Source organism: Sinocyclocheilus rhinocerous, unplaced genomic scaffold, assembly GCF_001515625.1.
Source record: "Sinocyclocheilus rhinocerous isolate Xijiao unplaced genomic scaffold, SAMN03320098_v1.1 scaffold166, whole genome shotgun sequence".
In the NCBI taxonomy this organism is placed as follows: Eukaryota; Metazoa; Chordata; class Actinopteri; order Cypriniformes; family Cyprinidae; genus Sinocyclocheilus; species Sinocyclocheilus rhinocerous.
The window spans coordinates 233,955-257,746 of NW_015633186.1; the positions used below are offsets into that span (position 1 = coordinate 233,955).

General features: G+C 37.4%; 1 protein-coding gene across 1 annotated transcript; it reads left to right on the forward strand.

Annotated features, from left to right (window-relative positions):
* The first annotated feature begins 7,538 nt into the window (after positions 1–7,538).
* LOC107743714 (ARF GTPase-activating protein GIT1-like) lies at positions 7,539–22,838 on the forward strand. Its single transcript, XM_016557108.1, has 16 exons — positions 7,539–7,684; positions 8,148–8,242; positions 8,578–8,620; positions 9,063–9,089; positions 9,621–9,669; positions 11,377–11,449; positions 11,976–12,073; positions 13,649–13,760; positions 13,927–14,054; positions 15,360–15,512; positions 16,123–16,398; positions 18,269–18,346; positions 18,438–18,517; positions 19,906–20,070; positions 20,205–20,268; positions 20,356–22,838. The coding sequence occupies exons 1-16, from the start codon at positions 7,539–7,541 to the stop codon at positions 20,569–20,571; spliced, it is 1,803 nt and encodes a 600-aa protein (XP_016412594.1). The 3' UTR covers positions 20,572–22,838.
* The last annotated feature ends 954 nt before the right edge of the window (positions 22,839–23,792 follow it).

Here is a 23,792-nt window from a genome sequence, read left to right on the forward strand (position 1 = left end):
TTGATTTATTTTCTATAGTGCTGATATTATTAATATCTTTTGCAGGAAGTGATCCATCCCATTCACCCATCTAAACAGGGGACTAGACATAATATTAGCACAACTGCATATATATGATCAAGGAGAGATTTTTTTCATCAACTTCATTAATAATATTTTTATTTATTTTACAATATTTTATTTTTATTTAAATTTTTTATTGGAATTTCTTTAGAACATTCAGCCCATTCATATACTTACAGGAAAAAAAACATGCAGTGTATTTCAAAGGGGTATCCAGAAAAAAATATATGCACATGTATTTAGGAATAGTTCACCCAAAAATGAAAATTGTGATGTTTTTATCTGCTATTTGAACTGTCATTCTGACAGCACCCATTCTCTGAAAACGATCCATTGGTGAGCCAGTATGAAGAAACAAACTCATCCACATCTTGCAAATTTCACTGGATTATGGGGACATATTTAGAGAAGAAGCAATGGTTTAAAGTTGAAATGCCTTAATGATGGATTTATTTCTTACAAACAATCAGCTTTTCACTTCACAAGACATCAATTGATGCATTGGAGTCACATTTATTACTTGTGGATTATTGTGATGTTTTTATCGGCTGTTTGGACTCTCATTCTGACGGCACGCATTCACTGCAAAGATCCATTGGTAAGCAAGTGATATAGGCTAATGCTACATTTCTTCAAATCTGTGCCAATGAAGAAACAAACTCATCTACATCTTGGATGGCCTGAGGGTGAGTACATTTTCATTTTTGGCTGAACCATTCCTTTGATGTGTTTAGAATAGAATAGAATAGAATAGAATAGAATGTGGAGGACCAGTATTAAAATATATTACAGTATAGGGTATTTTTTTTAGAAAGATCATATTTAATTTACTGAATAAAAATATACAAAAACATTGCTTTTTCTATTATACTTAATTTGGGGATTGTAGATATCCTATGTAAATAATCTTATGTAAAATTCATCTCCACTGGTGGGCATGACTTCATGGTCCCTCTGCTCTGTCTGCCCCGCCTGTAACGACGGTGGGGCGAGAGAGAAAGCGAGAGACAGACGTCAGAGAGAGGGAGACTATGCAGCCCGCCATACAGAAGTGTATAGGACAGTGGATGTAAATAAACCGTGTACTGTATCCATACTTTTCTTATTCCCACCCCCTTTTGCCCGAGACAGAGACGGGGCTTGGATGATCGGGGGGAAAGATTAGTGGGGACACTCAAAATTAAATAATCTGATAACGTAAGGGGCCTTCTAAAAATCGGATTCATTTTAAGGAATCGTAAAGTCCTTGTAGCGGTAAGACAGAAAGACATCGCAGGAAAAAAAGGAAGGAGAGAGAGAGAAGGGTGAGGACCGGGAGTGTTGGGGAGCTCGTTGCCGGCTTCCGGACATTCGGGGCGGCATTGAAATCGCAGACGTCGCTCCTGGGGGAAAGCAAGCCAAATATCTTTAGTATTGGACTAAAATCCCTGGAAGCGGTAGATTTTGTTTCAGCGATGTCCAGGAAAGTCCAAAGAAGCGAAGTTTGCGCCGACTGCAGTGCACCAGGTAGGGCTGAGATTTATGGATCGAGGCGTTGTTGTGAGCCATGACTGTCCGAGACTCGCTCGAGCGCGGCGGCTAGCGGGTGAACACCAAGCCCGCGAATGCACAGGGATACTCGGTTAAACGCGTCAGGAAAATGCCCGAAAATTAAGGCCCATACGGCGGCCCAACACGTCAGCTAATTCAAAACCACTCTAAATTAAAGACTGAATCAATATGTGGGTTATAATACGACAGAACAGTAGGTGTTCATAAACTATATCCTTTACTAAACTTCTGTGACTATAAATTTGAGGTATTATTGCAGCTTTGCTACCGTGGCTAAAGTTTTAGCCGATGCTTGTTGTTAGCATCTATCCTTAGCTTATTGACGATAGAGCTGCTGTCAATTAAAAGCACTATATTTATACTATACGCGGGACCTTTTATATGCGCATTTTGTAGTGAGAGAAAATTATGTTGATTTAAAAGTAAGTTTTAGTTCATATTGAGCACAAAACAGGCTCTGTATCGAACAATGCTAACTGACAGTAAGCTAGACTCGGTTGCTAAGTAGCCTGCGGACTGTCGTGTGACTGCCTTGCCAGTATTTGAGTAGAACATAGTTCTGTGTTTAAAATCTGTAAATGCATTATAGCTACGAGGAGCACTAGTTCAGTTTGTCCAGTACTGTTTCAAATCTAGTTAACTTGGGCTGAGGCGAGTTAGCTTAACTAGCGTTAGCAGGTTGACAGGACACATCACACTGACGTGGGTCAGACTTTGCTCGTGTTTTTGTGCACAACTTTGTTTCTAGATAGCGTTTTCGTGGGTAGATATTGTTTAGTGGCACATTTCCTGAATGTGTATTTGTTCATTAATTTGTTTTGTTAATTACTTGTACGATATGTTGTTTCAAAGTGTAGTATGTTTACATAATAAAACAGGGATATTTCTGTATGCTATTGCATAATTATGAAAGTGAATTCATTTGTTGTTATTCTTTATTGTTCTTAAAGTGGGCTCGCATAACTGAAACATTACATTTCATTGCTGGAAAAAAAAATGTTGAAACCAGCCTAAACTGGTTTACTAGTCTTAGCTGTTTTAAGATGGTCTCCCAGTCTGGCCAAGCTGTTGTGTAGCTGATCTTCAAGCTGGTCTCTCAGCATGACCAACTGAAAAGTTCCCAAAAACCCTCTAAAACAAGCCAAAATACCAGTGTGACCAGGCTGGGACACAGCTAAAAACCTTAAACCAGCTTTATGCTGGTTTAAGCTGTTTTTAGCACAGTTGGCCTTCATAAAATGATCAGTACAGTATTTCTGCAATGATTATGAGCAATGGCAGAATCACGGAAATTATATATTGATTTATTTCTGATATATTTTGTTGAAAGTTACTACATAGTTGAGTAGGCTATAGTTTTGAGTTATATCCATTTTTAGTCCCATCACGCACTTCTTGGACAAGGCACAATTTCCTAAATGCTACAGGGAAAAAAGATGGAGGTTGGCATTGCATTTATATTTTAAATAAAGAGGAACTTCCTATGTTTGACTGGCTTTTCTTAGCCGTTTGTCCCAAAAAGCAGTGCTCAATATGTTTACAAGCAAGTTAGGACATAATAAAGCCTTCAGTTGTTTACGAAACATATTTTTGATGCCGCTCAGCTGTGCCGTCACTTCAAGCCCACCCTTGGCCTTGCTCATTTTGCCTCACCGTCCCCATGGGGGAGAACGAGGGGTGGTACGGGGGGCATGACAGCTGCTCCCTCATGCACAGCTGCTCTCTCTCCAGGACTGAACGTGTATGTGGGAGCGCGTCTCATTTTTCACAGTTTAGTTCTGTTTCACCTCCTCAGCTACCTGCGGTCATGCTCAAAGTTCGGCCGCCAGCGCTGTCACCGGTGCCCCTGGCTGACGACTCCACATCTGAGGGCTTGTGTGTCTTTTTTTATATCCTTACACACTCGGCGTCCTTGTGTTGGCCTGTCCTGCGGTGCTAATAGAGCTTGTCATTTTCGTGTTTGACATGTTGTAGGAATGTAGATAATGGTGAGTGTGTCGAAAGGTGAGGAACTGATGACTGAGAGAGGAGGAGGAGGCGGGCAGACAGACGGATGCATTCTAGTAAATGTATTATGGGTATGAATGAACGTGTGGAAGATTGACAATTGCATGGCTACTGAGGGCTGAATGGCGCCGCGTGTGTGAGCATTAGAGTGTGTACACTTGAAATTTCATTACGAGCAGAGAGAATCTCTCGTTTGAGATGTTAATGGTTTCAAGCACTTATATGAAGGACGAGCGTGTTCGTTAAGAAGTATGGCATCATCTTTGATTTTCCCATACGCAGGTGCTCAGCTCCATATCTGTGAACGTCTGGCCATCTTTACACAGATAAAGGGATGATGCTGTATTATTTACAATTAAGCCAATAATTTCAAAGTTCTTCACCACATGCAAGATTCAAACTGTTGGCTATAATATGAACATTTGGCGGATTAAAATAAGCCATGTCTTTTTCTAAAATAAGGAAACAAGCAGGCCTTTTACTTAAAGGCACAATATGTAAGATTTTTTTATTAAAATATCCAAAAACCACTAGAACAGTGTTATATATTTTGCTGACTTGTGTACTCACATTATCCCAAATGTTTCGAAGAATGTTTAAATCCAGAGAAATAAGCAATTTTAACTAGTGACACGGTAGGCTTTTTTATAACCTTGAATGGCTCCTTGTTATATTACTTTAATTAAAAGAAAATATGATCAAATCATCTTTAAAAATCTGTTTATATTTTTTTTCTGAATTGAATGAATGTGGGAGTAAAATTAACACTTATTTTACACAATGATTTGGTGTATGTTTCATTTGCTGTGTTTTATATATTATTTTTATATACTTTTGGATACTATATCTTTCAAAAGTTTGGGGTCAGTAATTTTTTTTAGAAATTAAAACCTTTATTCAGCAAGTAAGGATGCATTAAATTGAACAAAAGTGACAGTAAAGACATTTATAATGTTACAAACGATTACAGATTTTTGAACTTTCTGTTTATCAAGTCCCGAATCAAAATGTATCACAGTTTCCACAAAAATATTACACAGCACAACTGTTTTCAAAATTGATGATAATAAGAAATGTTTCTTGAGCACCAAATCAGCAGGTGATTCCTGAAGGATCACTGACCCTAAACATTGAAGTAATGGCTGCTGAAAATTCAGCTTTGCCATTACAGGAATAAATAAATTACTATTTAAAATATATTAAAATAGAAAGCATTTGATTTCAATTGTAATATTGTTTGTTTCATGATATTGTGGTTTTTAATATAAAAAAAATTATCAGTATAATAAAAAAATAAGGCATCCATCCACCATTTTTTGGTGTCATGTTGTGTTTGTGTTCATACGGGAAATCAATAATCATGTTATGACACTGTTTACATCAGTTCAGCGTAATCTCCCTCTCGGTCTAATCGTATCAAAACCCTGCTTAGTGAGATTCTGTGGATGAGATTATGTGCTTGAAGTATTGTGGGTGCTGGTTTAATTTGAGCCAGATCCTGGGGGCCTGTGGCAGCCAGAGGCACACTTCTGTCACATTGTGACTTAGTCATTTTTCTGTTTACCTGAATGTCACCTTGATCCTCCTGACTACACTTGTACCCTGCCTGATATGAGGAGAGCTCTTTGCCTCAGATGATCTCATTCAGAGCAGTGTAGTATGGTGTGGTGTAAAAATTATATACATTTCATTTTTTGTAGCATGTTTGTATGTGTCAGAAATAAATATTTATGTAAATTTTATTAAATTTAATTATGCAGCTATTATTTAATAAATGACTGCTATAAATGAACTTTTGCTGGCCAAATAATGTCATTTGTTTAACATTTTTAACCATTCTGATGCTTCCAACACTAAGACAAATCATTCTCACAATTTGCACAACCTCATCTGTGTTATCCAGCTACACGTTACTTTGGTGACATTTTATATCAGCAGAGTTGATTACAACAGTGTTCAATATAGCACCGAAAACCAAATTAAGTTTATATAAGATAAGATGTAGGAGTAGGTCTAGGATTGTAAAAAAAAAAGAGTTTGTGATCAGTCTAAACCAAAGCAGTCAGTCTTTCCACTTCCTGTCCTTAAATGTTTTGCTTATTAGAAAAATCAGCCCTCAATTGATGTTAGAATAAAAGCTTATTTCCGCCACAAGATAAAAAAATAAAAAAGGTAATTGCGACTTTTTATCTCACAATTCTGAATTGTGAGAAAAAGTCAAATTTGTGAGATAAAATCACAATGACCTTTTTAATTTTTTTTATCCTACCATAGTCTTTTTTTTGTCATCTCATAAACCATTCATGCATCATATACCAGAATGTCATAAAAACAGAAGACTGGGGGTATAATTCTTGTTTTATTGGTCTGTGCGGTATGTAATTGTTCTCATGGACCTCCATGGAATAGCAGACCACTGAGACAAGACTAGCAAATCTGCTCACTCAAAATAAATAAAGGGAGGTTTTAAAAGTAAAATACGGAGTAATTAAAAAGTAATTTGTCAGAGCAGTGGTGCAGTGGTTCGTCCAGTCTCATTCACGAATTATAAGCTCATGCAGGTGAAGAAAGTTTGAGGAATTTCCTGTGCCATCTTCATTGCACCTGTAATAAAAAGGCAAATATCCATGAATATATGTATTTAAATGCCTAATTACTTTATTAATATTCTTCTAAGCAGTTGTACAATGTTACCTGACACCCAAGAGACATTATAATCTGGGTCCAAAATTAACTGTCTGCCACACCTGTCAGTGGTGAGTGAATTTAGAAAATCAACGTTCTAAATCTCTTTTAAATTATATATAGTATATATTTAAACACACATATATGCATATATATATACATTTATATGTATATGTATTTGTGTGTGTGTATATTGAAATATTTTCCTTGTTTTTTCCCCCAAAATATCAAACATAAATTCATACACTTTCAAAGCCTATAAGAGATTCTGAAACATATATATACACACAAACACATACACTCACAAATTTTAAACTATTCGTATTTTATAACAAATGTTTCATATATTTCACTTTAATGAAAAGTACATATGCTATATACTTTCCTTTTCATTATTATTATTTTTTACATTTAAAAATCTTACATTTTAATATTTGTTCTCTTTGTATTTCTAACATACAGCAGACAAATACTACTATTTTTCCATTTTCCTATGCATGTTGTATGAAAACAGTTACAGTCCCTATTTATTTAGAGAAAGTCTAAAAACTTTAGTCACCTAGAGCATCAAGCGTGTCACTTACATCCCAGAAGGAGCCATTGTTTTAAATAAACATTCGTGACTGTATCGATGCCAGCAGGAATATTGACGAGGCATCCTATTTTATATCGATTCATTGATTTTGAAATTGATCTCCATTCATTTCTGTGTTCGTATCTTTCACCCCACAGCCCCACTAAGTCAGAGTTCATTCGCGCCAAGTACCAGATGTTAGAGTTTGTGATCAGTCTAAACCAAAGCAGTCAGTCTTTCCACTTCCTGTCCTTATATGTTTTGCTTATTAGAAAAATCAGCCCTCAATTGATGTTAGAATAAAAGCTTGTTTCCGCCACAAGATAAAAAAATAAAAAAGGTAATTGCGACTTTTTATCTCACAATTCTGAATTGTGAGAAAAAGTCAAATTTGTGAGATAAAATCACAATGACCTTTTTAATTTTTTTTATCCTACCAGTTGACAAATCTGATCCAAAGCACAAATACTTTCCAAAACCAAAATATTTCTAGTTTCATGTTCTTTCTTGCCTCTAATGTTATTACTGTGGCAAACAATATAGATTGTCTGAAAAAAAACAGATCTGATTTCATTACTTGCGTAACGACAGTGCAGACAGTCGTTCCAAAAGACTTTATTTGAAAAGAGCACAGTGAACAGCGCCTGTCACATGCCTGATGTTCCCTCCACAGGAAAAGGGCACGACCCCTCTACATGTGGCCGCCAAAGCGGGGCAGGTTCTGCAGGCCGAACTGCTAGTGGTGTACGGGGCGGATCCAGGAGCTCCAGATATCAATGGCCGCACACCTATAGACTATGCCCGGTAAATACAAAACACAGAAGTCACTAGATCCTCTGCACTGATCGATGGAATCTATCTATCTATCTATCTATCTATCTATATCATATCCATCCATCCATCCATCCATCTATCCATCTATCCATCTATATCATATCCATCCATCCATCCATCCGTCCATCCATCCATCCATCCATCCATCCATCTGTCCATCCATCCCATATCATATATCATATCATGTCTGTCTATCTGTCTATCTGTCTGTCGGTCTAATGTTCTACCTCTCTGTATGTCATTTTATTTCTCTGTCTGTCAGTTGTTATCTTGTTCTATCTGCTGTCCTGTCGTTCTTTCTGTCTGCCCTCCAATCGCTCTGTCTGTCGTTTTATAGTTCTGTCGGTCTGACGTTCTTCCACTCCATTTGTCTAGCTAATGTTTTTGAAAGGATCTAGTGTCTTTGGTTTGTAATGTGACTTTGCTATTGCAGGCAAGCAGGTCACGTGGAGCTTGCCGAGCGCTTGGTAGAGTGTCAGTATGAGCTTACAGACAGGCTAGCCTTCTATCTTTGTGGACGTCGCCCAGGTGAGCTCAGAGTACCTGTTTTATAGTATTTCCTTGAATAATGGCCATAATGCATATTGTGCTGCCTTATAGATGTTTAAATTGCAAAGAGTGTTGATTAACAGGTTTTCTGCAGAGTTCAGTGCGCTTTCAACACAAAAATAGACTCGGCGCTGAAACTCTTATTACACCAAAGCTTCTGCTGTGCGGCTTACACAGGCAGTGTGAAAACCTGTTAATTTGGGCGTCAAAATAAATATGTCCTGGATGTGTGTGTGTGGTGTGAAACAGACCAATCTGTCTGCCCAATTGAGGGTAAACACTTTTAACATTGTTTTTCTTGTCTGTTTTTGCAGATCACAAGAATGGTCATTATATCATCCCTCAGATGGCAGACAGGTACATTGTTTGTGTATGAGAGTGTTTTTGCATTTGTTTGATTCGTAATAGAAAAAACATTGTGTACAATTATTGAAGCTCATCAGTGCAGTTTTATTTATTACTGTCATGATATCCTCCCTCAAATCTTTTCCGTATTGCTGCCTATAAAGGGTAGATACAGTGTACAAAGATCAATTAGCAGCGGGTGTATTTGTGTGCTGGTCAGCAGGTTGCGCCACACGGTCAATCAGTTTGCATTAGAGCAGAGTGTCCTCAACCTTTGTAGCGCTGACTACCTCAAATGCACCACAGCTGAATGACTTTTACTGACCTGTCCAGAAGGAGTGTTGATATGGGGTCTATCCCTTTTCTTTCTCTCTCTATCTGTCGTCTGCTCACTTTCGTCTCGCTCGCTCACTCGTTCTCTGTTTTCTCCATCTTGCTGCGCTTTTGGAGGCAGAGCTCGCCCTAAGTGCCCGACGCAGAGGTATCTCTTTCTCTCTCTTCTCACCCTCCTCTCCATAAACCCTGCTCTCTTTCTTTCTCACATGCCTTCATCTGGGTGTGGGTGACTGGAGTGATGAGGCAGGAGTCTGAAAATACATCTACAGGAGTCTGAAAACACAGTTTTTGTACAATACCCCATAATTTTTCATCCCATCAAGTCAATATAAAATCATAATTGGCCTTTTTTACTTAAATACGTATTCCTTGTCATGTTGTGCACAGTTCAGTGCATGTTTATTATTCATTGTTCCACCTCAGAAACTGTTAGAAGGGAAAACGTTGTAAACTTACATTTAGGTCATAATATTCTAGTATGGATCACAATTCAGTCAGAATTAAATTAAGTAAAAAAAACTCCTGTTCCTCCTCATCTTTTCTGGCTGTCCCATCCCTTACGCCACACTTCATCCATCCATTCATCCACCTTTCTTTTTTCCTCTCTCCTCATCTTTCTCTGTCCGCATGCCTCCAGCATCCTTTTATTCTTGTGTCTGTCTTTGTCTTTGCGTAGCCTGGACCTCTCTGAACTGGCCAAGGCAGCCAAGAAGAAGCTTCAAGCGGTGAGTGATGCAGGTTACTGAGCTGCTACAGAGAATTATGGGAATTTGAGTTTTTAGACAGACACAACTGAAAGCAACAAGTGATAAAAGCTTTTCCATGTAAATTCCAAAGTATATTTCAGTTTGATTTGAATTGTATGTGTCTCCTAACCCCCTGACACAAGTGCTTGTCAACACGGCTGTCTTGTTTTTCTGTTTGTTTCTTTTTCAACTGTAAAACCACTGGCCGCCGGTCAGTGTTGCCACTTATGCTGATGATTAAATTTACATGACATGCACTGTAGACATACCCCTAGCATAACGAAATATACTTTGGGCTTAAAGGGATAGTTCACCCAAAAATGAAAATTCTGTTATTAAAAACCCTTGTGTCATTGCAAACCCGAAATACCTTCATTCATCAACACAAATTAAGATACTTTAGATGAAATCCAAGAGCTTTTTCACCCTGCATAGACAGCAATGCAACTGAAACGTTCCCAGGCCCAGAAAGGTAGTAAGGACATTGTTAAAATAGTCCATGTGACATCAGTGATTCAACCGTAATTTTACAAAGCTACGAGAATATTTTTTTTGTGCAAAGAAAACAAAAATAATGACTTTATTCAACCATTCTTCTCTTCCTTGTGACCGTCCCCTGCCATTCATGAGAGTAAAATTTCAAAAACTTTTCTGGTCCTGGGAATGTTTCATTTGCATTGCTGTCTATGCAGGGTCAGAAAGCTCTCGGATTTCATCAAAAATAACTTCATTTGTGTTCTGAAGTTGAACGAAGGACTTACGAGTTTGGAACGACATGAGGGTGAGTAATTAATGACAGAATTTTCATTTTTGGGTGAACTATCCCTTTAAAGTCCAAAGTCTGTCAAACGGAAGTTTTGACTGAAATGACTTATTGTGACATATTTCAGAGTAAAATGGAATACTGAATAATTAATTCGGGGGTAACCAAACTTGATCCTGGAGGGCCGGTGTCCTGCAGAGTTTAGCTCCATCTTCATCAACACACCTGCCTGGAAGTTTCAAGTATACCTAGTAAGACCTTGATTAGCTGGTTCAGGTGTGTTTAATTAGGGTTGGAGCTAAACTCTGCAGGACACCAGCCCTCCAGGACTGAGTCTGGCCACCCCTGGATTAATTATTCACCACAAGACTAGTAATGTGCACTAACAAAGTAAATAGGGTCGATTTTGATTTCATGTGGACTTTAATTCCAAGTTTCTGCCTTAACCAGCTCTGTCAAGTAAACAGGACATTTTATTGGTCATTTGGTTTTTATTGCTATATTATTGCACTGTGAAGCTCCACCCACCTTAAAATCTCATTGGTCCAAAATTTTGTTCCACATAAATATAAAACATTCTTATTGACTATGATTGTGTTGTATCACAATGTTTTAGATTTCAGTGTGGCCATATGAATTACTTGCCACAGGAATCCTGGTTAGGCTCTTTGAGAGATTTGAGAGGAATATGGTTGATAAATTCTTCAAATGCTTAGAAATTCAGTAGATAAATTTAGCAGATGCTTTGAATTCCCTTAGCTTGCATTTGATCTTTATTTAGTGCCTTGTTAGAGCATGTTGCTTTGTTTTGTCTTCTCACTGATGTCTTCCTGTTGTGTGTGTGCTCAGTTTTTACTGTGATTTTGTTTTTTTCCCCCCCATGTCTGAATTTGAATACCACATACTGATGTATGTGGATGCAGTTAAATAACCGTTTGTTCGAGGAGCTGGCTATGGATGTGTACGATGAAGTGGACCGTAGAGAGAACGATGCAGGTAAGACTCAAACCCCCATCTGTTCCTGTCCCAACTTTCCCTGCTTCTCACTCTTTCCCTAATGTAGTTGTGGAGCGTTCCCAGAGGCAAGGGGATAGTTGTATCCGTGTCCCTGGAGACGCAGTTATCGGTGTGTTGTATAAACACTGGCTATAGAAGGACTTCAGCAGTGCAGTCAGCTTTTAGAGAAGGGAGGGAGCGAGACGCCAAATGGAAAGGAGGGTGAAAGGGAGCGAGAGCGAGGGAGTGCCGCAGGAAATCTCTCCTCCTCCTCCTCCTCTCTCTCTCTCGCTCTCTCTCTACTCCCGTTCCTGGTTGTTGAGGAGAAGAGGTAGCATGCTGGGGTGGCAGACTGGGATTCTGATGGTAAGCAGGGCTGGGAGCGAGGCAGGGGGCCAAACGCACACATAAACACAAACTGAACGGGAGGGGTAGATCTGAACTCTCTGAAACCTCAGGGCTAGGACATCGGAGTCTGTTTGTTTATATTTGTCTTGTTTATATATGTCCATTCTGTTTCTCCCAGTGTGGCTGACAACTCAGAACCACAGTACGCTTGTGACCGAACGGAGCGCCGTCCCCTTCTTACCCGTCAACCCTGAATACTCAGCGACACGCAACCAGGTAACGCACAGCATTTTAGAGGATGTGTTTGAAGTATGTTTGAGAGGAGGTTCTCCGCTCCTGCTGCCCCCATGCGTAAGTGCCTGTCACTTCCATGCGGGCCCGTTTTTGATGGAGGCACAAAGGAGAGATGATATCTGGGGTGCAGACGACATGGGGCTAAAAATAGACATTTTGTGGTTGTGCAAACATCTGAGGCTCAGGTTTGGGCAACAAACCAACAAATGGATGTTTTCCAGCTGTGTAACTGCTGCAGACGCGCAGCGGCTCCCTCCCCCTCAGCGTTTCCACTGGCATCCTCGCATGACCCTCTGTGTACCACTGCTTGAAATAGTTCTTTTTTACAGCGAGACCACTAAGTGCGTTTACTCAAGGGTACGTTTCCTGCGGGCTGATTGGCCAGGCTGAGAATTTCCTGTTCTTTTGCGTATACATGAGGATTTGAGACATGGAAAGAGATGATGGGTGGAGGAACACGCACACCCAGTGGTCAAGAGTTGGAACACTGAACTGTTGATGTGGCAGTGTTTTCCAGTATTTAACATGTCCAAGTCGCCCTCTACCAGAATGGACAGTTCTGTAATGACATATGTATTGCTGAGTGACTAAGTGCTTAAATAAAACTTAGTTTAGGAAAAACTTGCAAATTTGAAACCTGCAGAGCTCTACGGAAAGCTCTCCTGTAAAAAGATTTCCTGTACAGAAATCATTCATAAAAATCTACACATCCCCCACATCTTTCATGTTTATGAATAGGCTAATTTTAAATATTTTCTGCTCCTAAAAAGTGTGTAGTACTCTTTAGTCTAGTACACATTTTACATCTATTCTTTTTTTAATCTATTCTTCAGAATTTCACAGATTTTGCCCAAATGTCTGTGCAAAAATGTGACATTCAGAAGATTTAATATGGGTCTGTTTATAATCAGATTATTTGTTTTTTGTTTTTTTTAAACATATTAATGATTTATGCTATCATTCAAAAATTTGGGATTGGTACATTTATTTAATGTAAAGTGCCCATCAAGGCCGAATTTATTTGATCACAGTAAAATCAGTAATATTGTAGAATATTAAAATAACTGTTTTCTATTGGAATGCATTTTAAAATAATTTTTTAATATATTTTATTATAATATTACTTTTAATATTTTAAGTTATAATTTATTCCAACTTGGCAAAGTTTAAGTTTCAGCAGCCAGTCTTCAGTGTCGTATGATCCTTCAGAAATCATTCAAATATGCTGATTTAGTGCCCAAGAAACATTTCTTCCTATTATTAATGTAAAAAAAAAGGGGGGGGGTGCTTGATATGCTGTAATGCTTAATATTTTTGTGGAAATGGGTTAGGCTTTTTTTTTGTTCTTCAGATTTTTTTAAAAATAGAAAGTTCAAAAGAACAGCATTTATCATATAAAACGATTTTTTATAACAATGTAAAACATGTTACTGTCAATTTTGATCAATTTAATTGATCTTTTTTATATGAATTATATTATGTATAAATAAGCATAAGTATTTATGTATATTTATTTGTGTACATATATATATAATTTTATTTTTTTGTCATTTCTAGGGGCGGCAGAAATTGGCTCGCTTTAACGCACGAGAATTCGCCACCCTTATTATCGACATTCTCAGTGATGCCAAGCGACGGCAGCATGGAAAGGGCTTGACAAGCCCCACAGGTGAGACGCCGACATTGTAGTTCTCTAACTATGAGATTTTAGGGGAATATCAATAACACAGCTTCAGTAAAGATGGATATAGCTAAGCCAGTGTAGTTTCTCACTCTCTCAGTGGCTCCTCATATTAATGATGTTATCTTTTGTTTTTGTGGTTATTGTTTTTCAGACCCGCTGGATCTGAGTCAGGAGGACGATGACCAGCACGATTATGACAGCGTAGCATCTGATGAAGACACAGACAGTGAGCTAACTGCACAGAATAACAACAACACCCAGCGCAATAACCGGGCCAAGGTGAGCTCATCAAACTTTTACCCGCTTACTGGGTGTTTACCTGAGGAAAAGATTGAAAGTTGAAGATTTGTGTTCATCCATCTAGATGTCCATCGTTCTTAATAATGAATCTACTTAAGTTGAGGAGCATCTTAAAACCTTTGGAGAAACAAGCTCAGATACGATTTTTAATTTCTTGTACTGTAGGTTAGGCCTTGGTAAATGTTGATCTTGGTTTTGCCAGACCAGCAAATTAGTATTTTCAGTAATACAGAATCCAGTGTTGTCATGTCCCAGCATGCACCGCTGGAAGAGCAGCAGAAGCAGCAGCCCTGCCTCATATTTGCAGAATGACATCATCCCCTTTTTCAATGCTGTGATCAGTGAAGCTATTGTTCTGCAGCTGAAGACAGGATGCTGTGTCTGAGCATGCTCAGTCCACAAACAGGAAGTGACATGGCTGAGTGTAGGAGAGCACAAAGTAAACCCCATTGAGGAATGTGGGGTTTAAAACCTTCTCCAGTAGCACTACTGTTGGTTATATTGTACGGTTATTCATTTTTATCTTAAAATAGCTACTTTTTGTGGTTTTTGTATGAAAATATAATTTTACGTTATCTATTCAATATGCTTTATAATAATGTTATGTAAAATCTCCATATTAATAGTAGGTTTATATATGCATATAGGCATCAGTGATACCTAAAATCATCACTTGTGCTGTTAGTTTTCTAAGAGATTGAACATACTGTTTTTGCATGCGAGATGATAAACGGGCAAAAAAAAAAACTTTGATATTTGAGGATATATTATAGATTTGAAGTGGGATCTTTTGACTTATATTTAAACTACCGTTCAAAAGTTTTTTTGTTTTTTTTAAAGAAGTCAGAAAAATTCAGTAATGTGAAATAAAATTTAATTTTAAAATAACTGTTTTCTATTTTAATATATTTTAATGTCATTTTTTCTGTTATGGCAAACTGAATTTTTAGGAACCATTACTCCAGTCTTGATGAAAAGAAAGTTTAAAAGAGCAGCATTTATTTAAAATAGTTTTTCTGTTACATGTCAAAGTTTTTACTGTCATTTTGATATATTTAATTCATACTTGCTGAATAAAAATATTAATTTCTTTCAAAAAAAATAAAAAATTTTCCTGACCCCAAACTTTTGAACAGTAGCGTAAATACTACAATAAATTAAAGAAATACGTAATTGTGCATATCGTTTAGGAAAAAAGCTCTCTCTTCAAACCTGTTACCCTTTACTGTTTGTTCATTAACAGTGTATTGTGATTTGATTGGTGGTTTGTGTTGTGTCAATCAGAGCATGGACTCGTCGGACCTGTCAGATGGGCCCATCACACTACAGGAGTATCTGGAGGTGAAGAAAGCACTGGCCTCCTCAGAGGCCAAAGTTCAGCAGCTCATGAAGGTCAACAACAACCTGAGTGAGGAGCTGCGGAGGCTTCAGAAGGAGGTATGCCCACCCACTGGATTAAAACTGTGCCTTTGTTTTAAAATGATTACAATTTCACACAGATAGAAATGAAATGCTGCCATAAACTACAGCTCACCATTACACATACTGATCCCAAACCATCGAACAGAGCAGAACAGTATTATTATACACTACTGCTCAAATGTTTGGGGTCAGTAATATTTTTTAAAAGAAGTCTCTTATGCTCATCAAGGCTGCATTCATTTGATCAAAAATACAGTAAAACTATAAAAAAATAAATATGGTCAAATATTATTACAATGTAAAATAACTGTTTTGTGTTTGAATATATTTTAATTTATTTCTGTAATGACAAAAGGAAATTTTCAGCAGTTACTAAATAAATTTATTAATTACTGACCCCATACTTTTAAATAAAAATGTAGATATCTTATATCATGCTCTTCCCACTGAGAATGAAGCCCCTCCTTGTTCAGAAAACCTTAAACTTCCTGTCCATCAGAACAACCCCATTTTATCAGCCCCGGCATGACTTAACCGTCCACACTGCAACTGTTGTGTTTTCTTTGGTCCTTGTGTTTGTGTATGTGTGTGTGTGACTCCCGGTGATGCCCCTCCATCCCTGTAGATCACGCGGATGCAGACGGAGAACCGCGCACTGCGGGGGGCCCAGGCTGGGGTCAGGGGCTCTCTGACCGGTGGTGGTGGCCCAGGGCTGTGGCCTGGTGGGGTAAGGGGTACGGGCGGAGGGGTAGGTGGAGACTCCAGCCTAAACACACCCTCGTCTGCCCCCCTCCGCCGGGATAGACAAGCCTTCTCGATGTATGAGCCCGTGGGGACCACCCCTAAAGCTTTCACCCCAGCCCTGGACCCCCTGACGGGCCGCCTGCAGCCTCTCAGCCCCGTAAGTTTGAGCATTAGTGGCCGGCCTGATCTTTTTAAACTTCCTTTTCCTGTTGGGCTCTCTTTCTCCCTCTGCTTACCTGAGCCCACACTGGTGTGCTACTGCTGCCTGGAGCACCTGCTTCCACTCTTACTCACTGCTCTCTACCGCCACCTTATGGCCAAACAGGAGCACTTCCTACCCTGATAACACCTCTCTTTTTCTAGACGTTGGCTGTCTAAAAACTCAGTGTGCTGCCCAAATCGACAGCATTTTTGAGCATCGTGGGTCTCTTATACACCTGGTATCAATGATTTGATCATAAGTGGACTGTGCTGTTTGTGAATATCTTAAGTACACCTACGTAAATTCACAAATTACTCCAAAATGTATTTGCATTTTCATTTTTATTTCTGGTTCTTTTTTTAACGTTACTTTTCTTTTTTTACATAAATGTATTTTTTTATTAGTTATCAACATGCACAAATTTAATTTTGAGGGAGTATTTTTTTTATTAGCTATCACCGTGCAGAAATTTAATTTTGAGGGAGCATTATTATTATTATTTACTTTTTAAATTCTTTGGCTTCCTCACAAACTACTCCCAAATTGATTTGCATTTTTTCTTTATTTTCAGTAATTTTGTCAATGTACAGAAATGTTATTTTGGAATGTTATCTTTTTTTATTTCTTTATCTTTATCATAAACTACTTCCAAAATTGTTTGCATTTTTGTTTTATTTTTCATTTTCACTTGTTTTCTTAAATTACATTTATTGACATGCAACATTATTTATTTATTTACTTTTTAACTTCATTAAAAAGCAGACATTTTATTTTGTAAGATTTAAATGTATTTTATTTATTTATCATTCTTTATTTTTATTATACTTTTTAAAATTCTTTAGCTTTATCACCATGCAGACTTTATTTATTTAATGTGGTTCATATCACAAAATCATAGAACCTCTGAATAAAACCTGGTCACAGTCTGTCTCTGGCTCACCCAGAATGCATGTTAATACCAGGTTTGCCTATAATGCTTAAACATGTTGCGTAGCTAGGCAGCTCAATACAGTTTGAGACACAAGCTATTTAGCATAGGAAGATAGAAGTGGCATGAATTGCATTGTATCGTTCTTGAAATGGTTGATATGCCAAGAGAGGCTCTCGTTGAGAGATATGCTTGTCTTGTGCAATGTTACATGTCTGGAATGTGTAAAAAACTGATTGATGGTTGCCTGATTAGTGAAACTCAAACGAGTTGATCTGCATGGCACACATCAAACGCTTAATGATTTCTTGTAGTGTGCAGTGAATTGTTATGCTTCACCAGACAGCGCTGAAATGAGAAATCGTCCTCTGTTTGTGGATATTCATAGATCTGTAGGATGTATTTTAATGTCTTTTGAATGCCTTGTTTTGATTTGCTTTAATTGCTTTTGCAATTATGCAAAAACGCCATTTTGATTATGCAATATCCCATTTTTGGGGTCATTGCTGACAGTGTAGTATAGACTTATTTTGTTTTATTAGTTGTGGGTAATGTATTTGGGTTGCACCTTTGTGCCTGTTTTATTAACTGTGCGTGTCTATTTTTAGTGTTTTTATTAGTTTAGAGAAGTGGTTGTTATTGCATTGTTAATTCAGTTTTGCTTTTGAGCTTAATGTAGAATCTTGCTGTTCTGCAATATCGAAAACCTCTACACTAAGTTACTTGTGTCTAACTGAATTACAGTCGTCAGTATAGCAGTTTTGCCGCAAATGTTCTTACATCTAACAGTCCTGTGCAGAAATGACTATCAAAGCTGCTTCTCTCCTTTCCATCCTCTGCCTGCTGACTGTCTGTCAGCTTTTCTCCTCTTGTTAATCTCATTCTGCTCATGTTCAGGTGCGAAAGGGCGCTCCTACGGGTCCCACCCCCTACGGAGGACCGCACCTGTCAGCCTCCACTGACGGCCGATATAATGTGAGTGCCTCTTTCTATTCATATCTACACTGACATGTGAGTTACAGACTGTGATGTGTAACAGACTTCTGCGCATGTTTGTCTTGTCCAGCCTCCAAAAGCGGGAGAGAAATATTGGAGCGGACCTGATAGTGACTATGACAACTCTCAAACATACGACGTCTCCCTTGGGTGAGTGCAAGCTACCGTTAAAAACAAAGCACACCAGGTTCAGAGTCTTTTTCAGAGGTTTTCAGCAATTCATTTGTAATAAGAGTAATAAAAACGAAAAATAAACTTGTGTACTGTCTTAAGAAATTAAGAAGAGAAATATTGCTGTTGTAGTGCTATTGTTGTACTTTTAATATATGAATATAATAATATAATTAATTTGATGAATTATTATATTTCAATACATTTTAACGTTGATTTACATATTGATATGTAAATTTGTGTAATCATAATATTTAAATAATATTAATTTGTATAATAATAATATTGTCATCTTAATGTTAGACTTTTTTTTTTACTGCACAGGAGTAATATATTTGTCTTCTGAAAAACAAGTAATGTTATAAAAATAATATATATTTTCATATTATGAATGATTTTTTATTTCACAGTAACAAAAATAAATCTTTTATTTTTATAATCTATAATTCATTTATTCAGTGTTTTTGTTGTACTTTTAATAAACATGTTTTTTTAATATTAATTAATATTTTCATTTCATCTGTATTTCATGTTAGATTTTTTTTATTGAACAGGATTAATATATATATATATATATATATATCCCTTGCATTCATTAAAATCGCACAGGAGTAATATATTTGTCTTCTGAAAAACAAGTAATGTTATAAAAATAATATATATTTTCATATTATGAATGATTTTTTATTTCACAGTAACAAAAATAAATCTTTTATTTTTATAATCTATAATTCATTTATTCAGTGTTTTTGTTGTACTTTTAATAAACATGTTTTTTTAATATTAATTAATATTTTCATTTCATCTGTATTTCATGTTAGATTTTTTTTATTGAACAGGATTAATATATATATATATATATATATATTATAAAAATAATATTTGTTATGTTATTATGAATCTTTTTTATTATTTCACACTTAAAAAATAAATACTTATTTATATAATTAATTCAAATTATTATTTTATTGTAGTGTTTTTTTTGTACTTTTAATAAAAGTATTTTTAGTACTCTTAATAAAAAATATTCCACATACAATACAGGATATTACAATATTAATATTACAATAGTGATATATTTGTCTTCTAAAAATACCATTATACCATATCATATGCAATATAATAGTTTATTTATAACTAATTAACTAAATAACTAATAGTTATTATAATAAATATTATTGTTATAATTTTTAATGTAAAATATAAAAAAAACATTTGTCTTATTTTTAAATTATTTGTAATAACTTATAACTGGCAATAAATGTATTTCTTTGAGCATGGAAATTTGAGTGTTTTTAGTATGCGTGCTTGTGTGTGTTCATGTGTGTGTGTGTTTTTTTTTTTATTTTTATAATGTTGCGTGGTAGTGTGGGCCGCAGCAGTGAGGAGGACAGCAGAGGGGATGTGGAAGACACAGAACGTGAGCCGGACCCCACGCTGCCCTGCACAGAGGACGTCATCCTCAAAACCGAGCAGGTCACCAAGAACATCCAGGAGCTCCTGAGAGCTGCACAGGAGTTTAAACACGACAGGTATGACAGACTGTTACCCCTCAAGCTGAATGCAAAGTCATTTTGCTACAGTTAATAAAAACATACTATTATGGAGAGTTGAAACAGATCTTCCGGAAAAAAAAAATGGAAAGAAATCTGCCTTTTGGTTGCAGTTTTGTGCCATGCTCAGAGAAAATCCACTTAGCTGTGACAGAAATGGCCTCGCTGTTTCCCAAGGTAAATAAATGCGTCATATTGTAATACTTCGCCTCAGGAAATCCAGCCAGACGCACTAAATCTCTCTGCTCTGTCTGCTTCTCTCAGAGACCAGCGCTAGATGCAGTACGTTCTTCCTTGAAGCTCCTGGCGGCCAGTGCGTCCCGCCTGCAGGTGGAGTGTCGTAAAGCGGCGCCCTCCGACTCGTCGGCCAGTACGGTGGACTACCAGCTCCTCACCCAGCAGGTCATCCAGTGCGCCTACGACATCGCCAAAGCTGCCAAGCAGCTGGTCACCATCACCACCCGAGAGAAAAAACAGTGACCCTCCGGCACACCGGGGTCCACCGGGCAGGGGCAGAGACTGAGAAACCGGAGAAAAGAGCAAAAACTGACGGCTGGGAATCGTTGGTCAGCTAGATAAAGATGGGAAAAGAATCCAGCTGCGGCCAACCGGACGCAGAGATGTTTGGGAGAAGCCGAATGGAGAGGACTGCTTTTTCTTACACTCCTTTTCTTCTCTCATTTCAGTATTTCAGGAGAATCTTCTTTCATTTACACATCTAAATATAACAACACTACACAGGCAGACCCACAATTCAGTGCTGATGGTCTGCTAGCGCATGGGTGGCTACTTTTTGGTTTTCTTTGTGAAACACACAAGCACTCCTAACCATCAGAGAACCAGAAACCTTCCTCCTAAATCGTTTATTCTCTCTCTTGTCTTTCAAATGATTTTGTGTTTTTAAGTGCCGCTCCATTGGCCTGTTTCTCTTGGGACAAATGTACTGACTTTAAACAACAACACTGGAGTTATTTTAATGATTATGACTTAAGTTTCGTATTATTGTTTCAATTATTGATGTCTTCTTTTGATTTTTGTTTCATTTAGTTTCGGTGGAAATCACACAGAGCTTTGCGAACAGGGGTGAACCATAACCTGTGAAAACTAACCAGAACACTCCCGTCCTCCAGTGGTAGAAGCACTGGTTCACTCACACAGTGTTTTACTATGTATACTACATTTATTATTTTTTTTGTCGAAATGCGTTGAACACTAGCCAAAGGAGCAGAGGGGAGTGATGACACTACAGTTACGGATCCCTCTTTTTTCCGTCTTCGAGCACAAAGACAGCGGTCGGGGTTGATGTACAGAAAAGGTTCATCTCATCTCAATCCCTCTGTTAGTGGGTTTTGGTATCAGAACAATGCAAATGTGCACAATCATCACATTGTCTTTAGCTTATTAGGTTAGGACAAAACCATCACTTTAGGACTACATGTTCACTTTCTGCACATAATCGAATGGCCTTTTTTTGTCAGTTTGGTGGAGTTTTCTCTTCAGGACCAGGTTTTTTTTTTTTGTGTGTGGTGGTTGTTTGTTTTCCTTTTGAGAATATTTGATTTCTTTGTTCTTTATAATTCATGTTTTTTTTTATCGAGTATATGTGTAGTTAACAGTTATTAATGTAAGAAGATCCTTATGTTTTATAAGCTACGAGCCTGTGAATGTTGATGGTTGAAGATGACCACTATCAATGTTCTCATCACTAACATTTCACATACAGTCACAGGGAAAACGCGTTACGTCGGTGAGGATGTCCATGTGCTGCATCAGGACCAGTGAAGTCACATTCTGTCGAGGTGGTCTGGGTCACTTTTGTTGAGAATTGTGGGAAACCAGTCCCTCGCTATGTTGATGTTCATGGCAGAGGAGTTGGAACGGGAGCTTCCAGTACGTACGCACATGAAGATGAACATCTATGTGTGTGTGTGAGCGCGATCAAACCAAGTATTTGTTGTACAGTTACTTTGCATTTTAGACGCCTTAAACGTCCTGTTGTTTTCCATATCGGTTTTACCCACCGGCCTTTTAAGTTAAGCCATTTTTTTCATTCTTGCCTTTTGTTTCTTTAACTTGGGGAATGGGATAATGTTAGCGTCCCCTGACAACGTGTCAAAACAGATTGTCTGAAAATCTCTTGATCATTGCCTTTGCACATCTGCTAGACTGACTTTAATCAGTAATCATGTGACTGGCGTCTCGCTCTTCCACACTATAGAAGCACATGGTGAGTAAAACAGTGTATGCTTAATTTTTCCCCAGATTCTTCATTTTACACTAAATATGTCAGGATGGTTTACTGTGGTGATGACTTGGGAGAAAGAGTTTGGGCCATTATTTAATAAGCACTAAATTCAGAGAGCATTCTGAGAAAGGATGTCATTGCACACTCTCACTATATGTCCAACTCTAAATCTGATTCCTTTCAGAGTAGTCTAGATTTTCCCCAGCCATCTTGCTGCAGATGCATATATTGCTCACATAATGCACCGGTGAAATTATTTTAAAATAGATTAATGCACAAACACACTTCCGTGATCGGTCATACTGGCTGCACTATTCTTGTTATGACTGTTCTTTACCACGTGGTTCTTACATGTGAGATTAACTGATGGGAGAAATTTGTCTAGCAGAGGCTACCTTGTAAAATATAGAAATTAAATAAAAGACTAAGCAAAATCATTTAAAGCGTCATAAAGACTCATAAGCTGTACATTTGTAATAAATAAAAGAAAAAGTTCCTTGTCTTCTGTGAGGAGTTCTTTGTTCGGCATTTTAATTATGGCGATGATGGTTTTTTAAAGGGTGTTTACCAAAAATGCTAACAAATTAATTGCGTGTACAGAAATGAAATGCAGAAAAACACAAATATTTTTGAAACACAAAGATTCAAAAGACAAACAGGAGTTACGCAAAAAAGCCTCCGTTTATGGTTGTGGTTTAGTTCAGCGTTTGCAGAAAAGATCAGTCTGGACCAACTGACAAATATCTAAGTTCCAGGGTTGACAAGGCCGCGGGAACTGGGTTGAACATTATTGTATTGAATTTGAAATATTTTACTCTGACCAGTTCACATTCTACCAGTTATAAAACAGTGTTAGACGACTTATAGGAAGCCTGGTTTGTTTTCAAATAGTTCAGAAAGTTACCACTCCACTACAACAAAGAATTTTGTTAACCAAAGATGAATCAGACTGTGCTTATGATTACGAGTGATTTTGAAGTTATAATTTTGTGTAATGCATAACAGTGACTAAAATATGTATACTAGGGATGGGAGTGGAATATTTTGAGTTTTGGTATTTGGGTTCATTAATTCATCATTTGGCTGGTTTTGTTACACAGATCTGGCAACCCTGCTAACTACTTTCGCAAAGAACTTTCATTATACGTTCACCGTTCATTATCCAACTAGTATTGGCTAGGCAACTAGATTACATTTGAATTACTAGCAGACTTCTAAGTACACATAGCTGGTGGAGTTTAGTTTAGACTGCTGAAGCATTTTTCTTTTCCCCCCATGCATAAAAATACATATATTCTTGTGCTTGCTACCTCATCACTTTGTAAATGCTGTAAGAATGTTAAATAGTTCATTAAAGATCTACTAATGTAATCAAGGTAAACCATCATGAAATAGCAAAGAGTGCTTGAAAATGTAGTTTGTAACTTGAAAATTGGTAAATATAAGCTGTCAATCA

What these genes read in the sequence shown, in the direction of transcription:
- LOC107743714 (XM_016557108.1), top strand. Translation starts at nt 7,539, where the DNA reads ATGTTCCCTCCACAGGAAAAGGGCACGACCCCTCTACATGTGGCCGCC. An exon ending in ACACCTATAGACTATGCCCG is followed by an intron (nt 7,685 to 8,147) that starts GTAAATACAAAA and finishes TTGCTATTGCAG; the next exon opens with GCAAGCAGGTCACGTGGAGC. An exon ending in CCTAAGTGCCCGACGCAGAG is followed by an intron (nt 9,090 to 9,620) that starts GTATCTCTTTCT and finishes GTCTTTGCGTAG; the next exon opens with CCTGGACCTCTCTGAACTGG.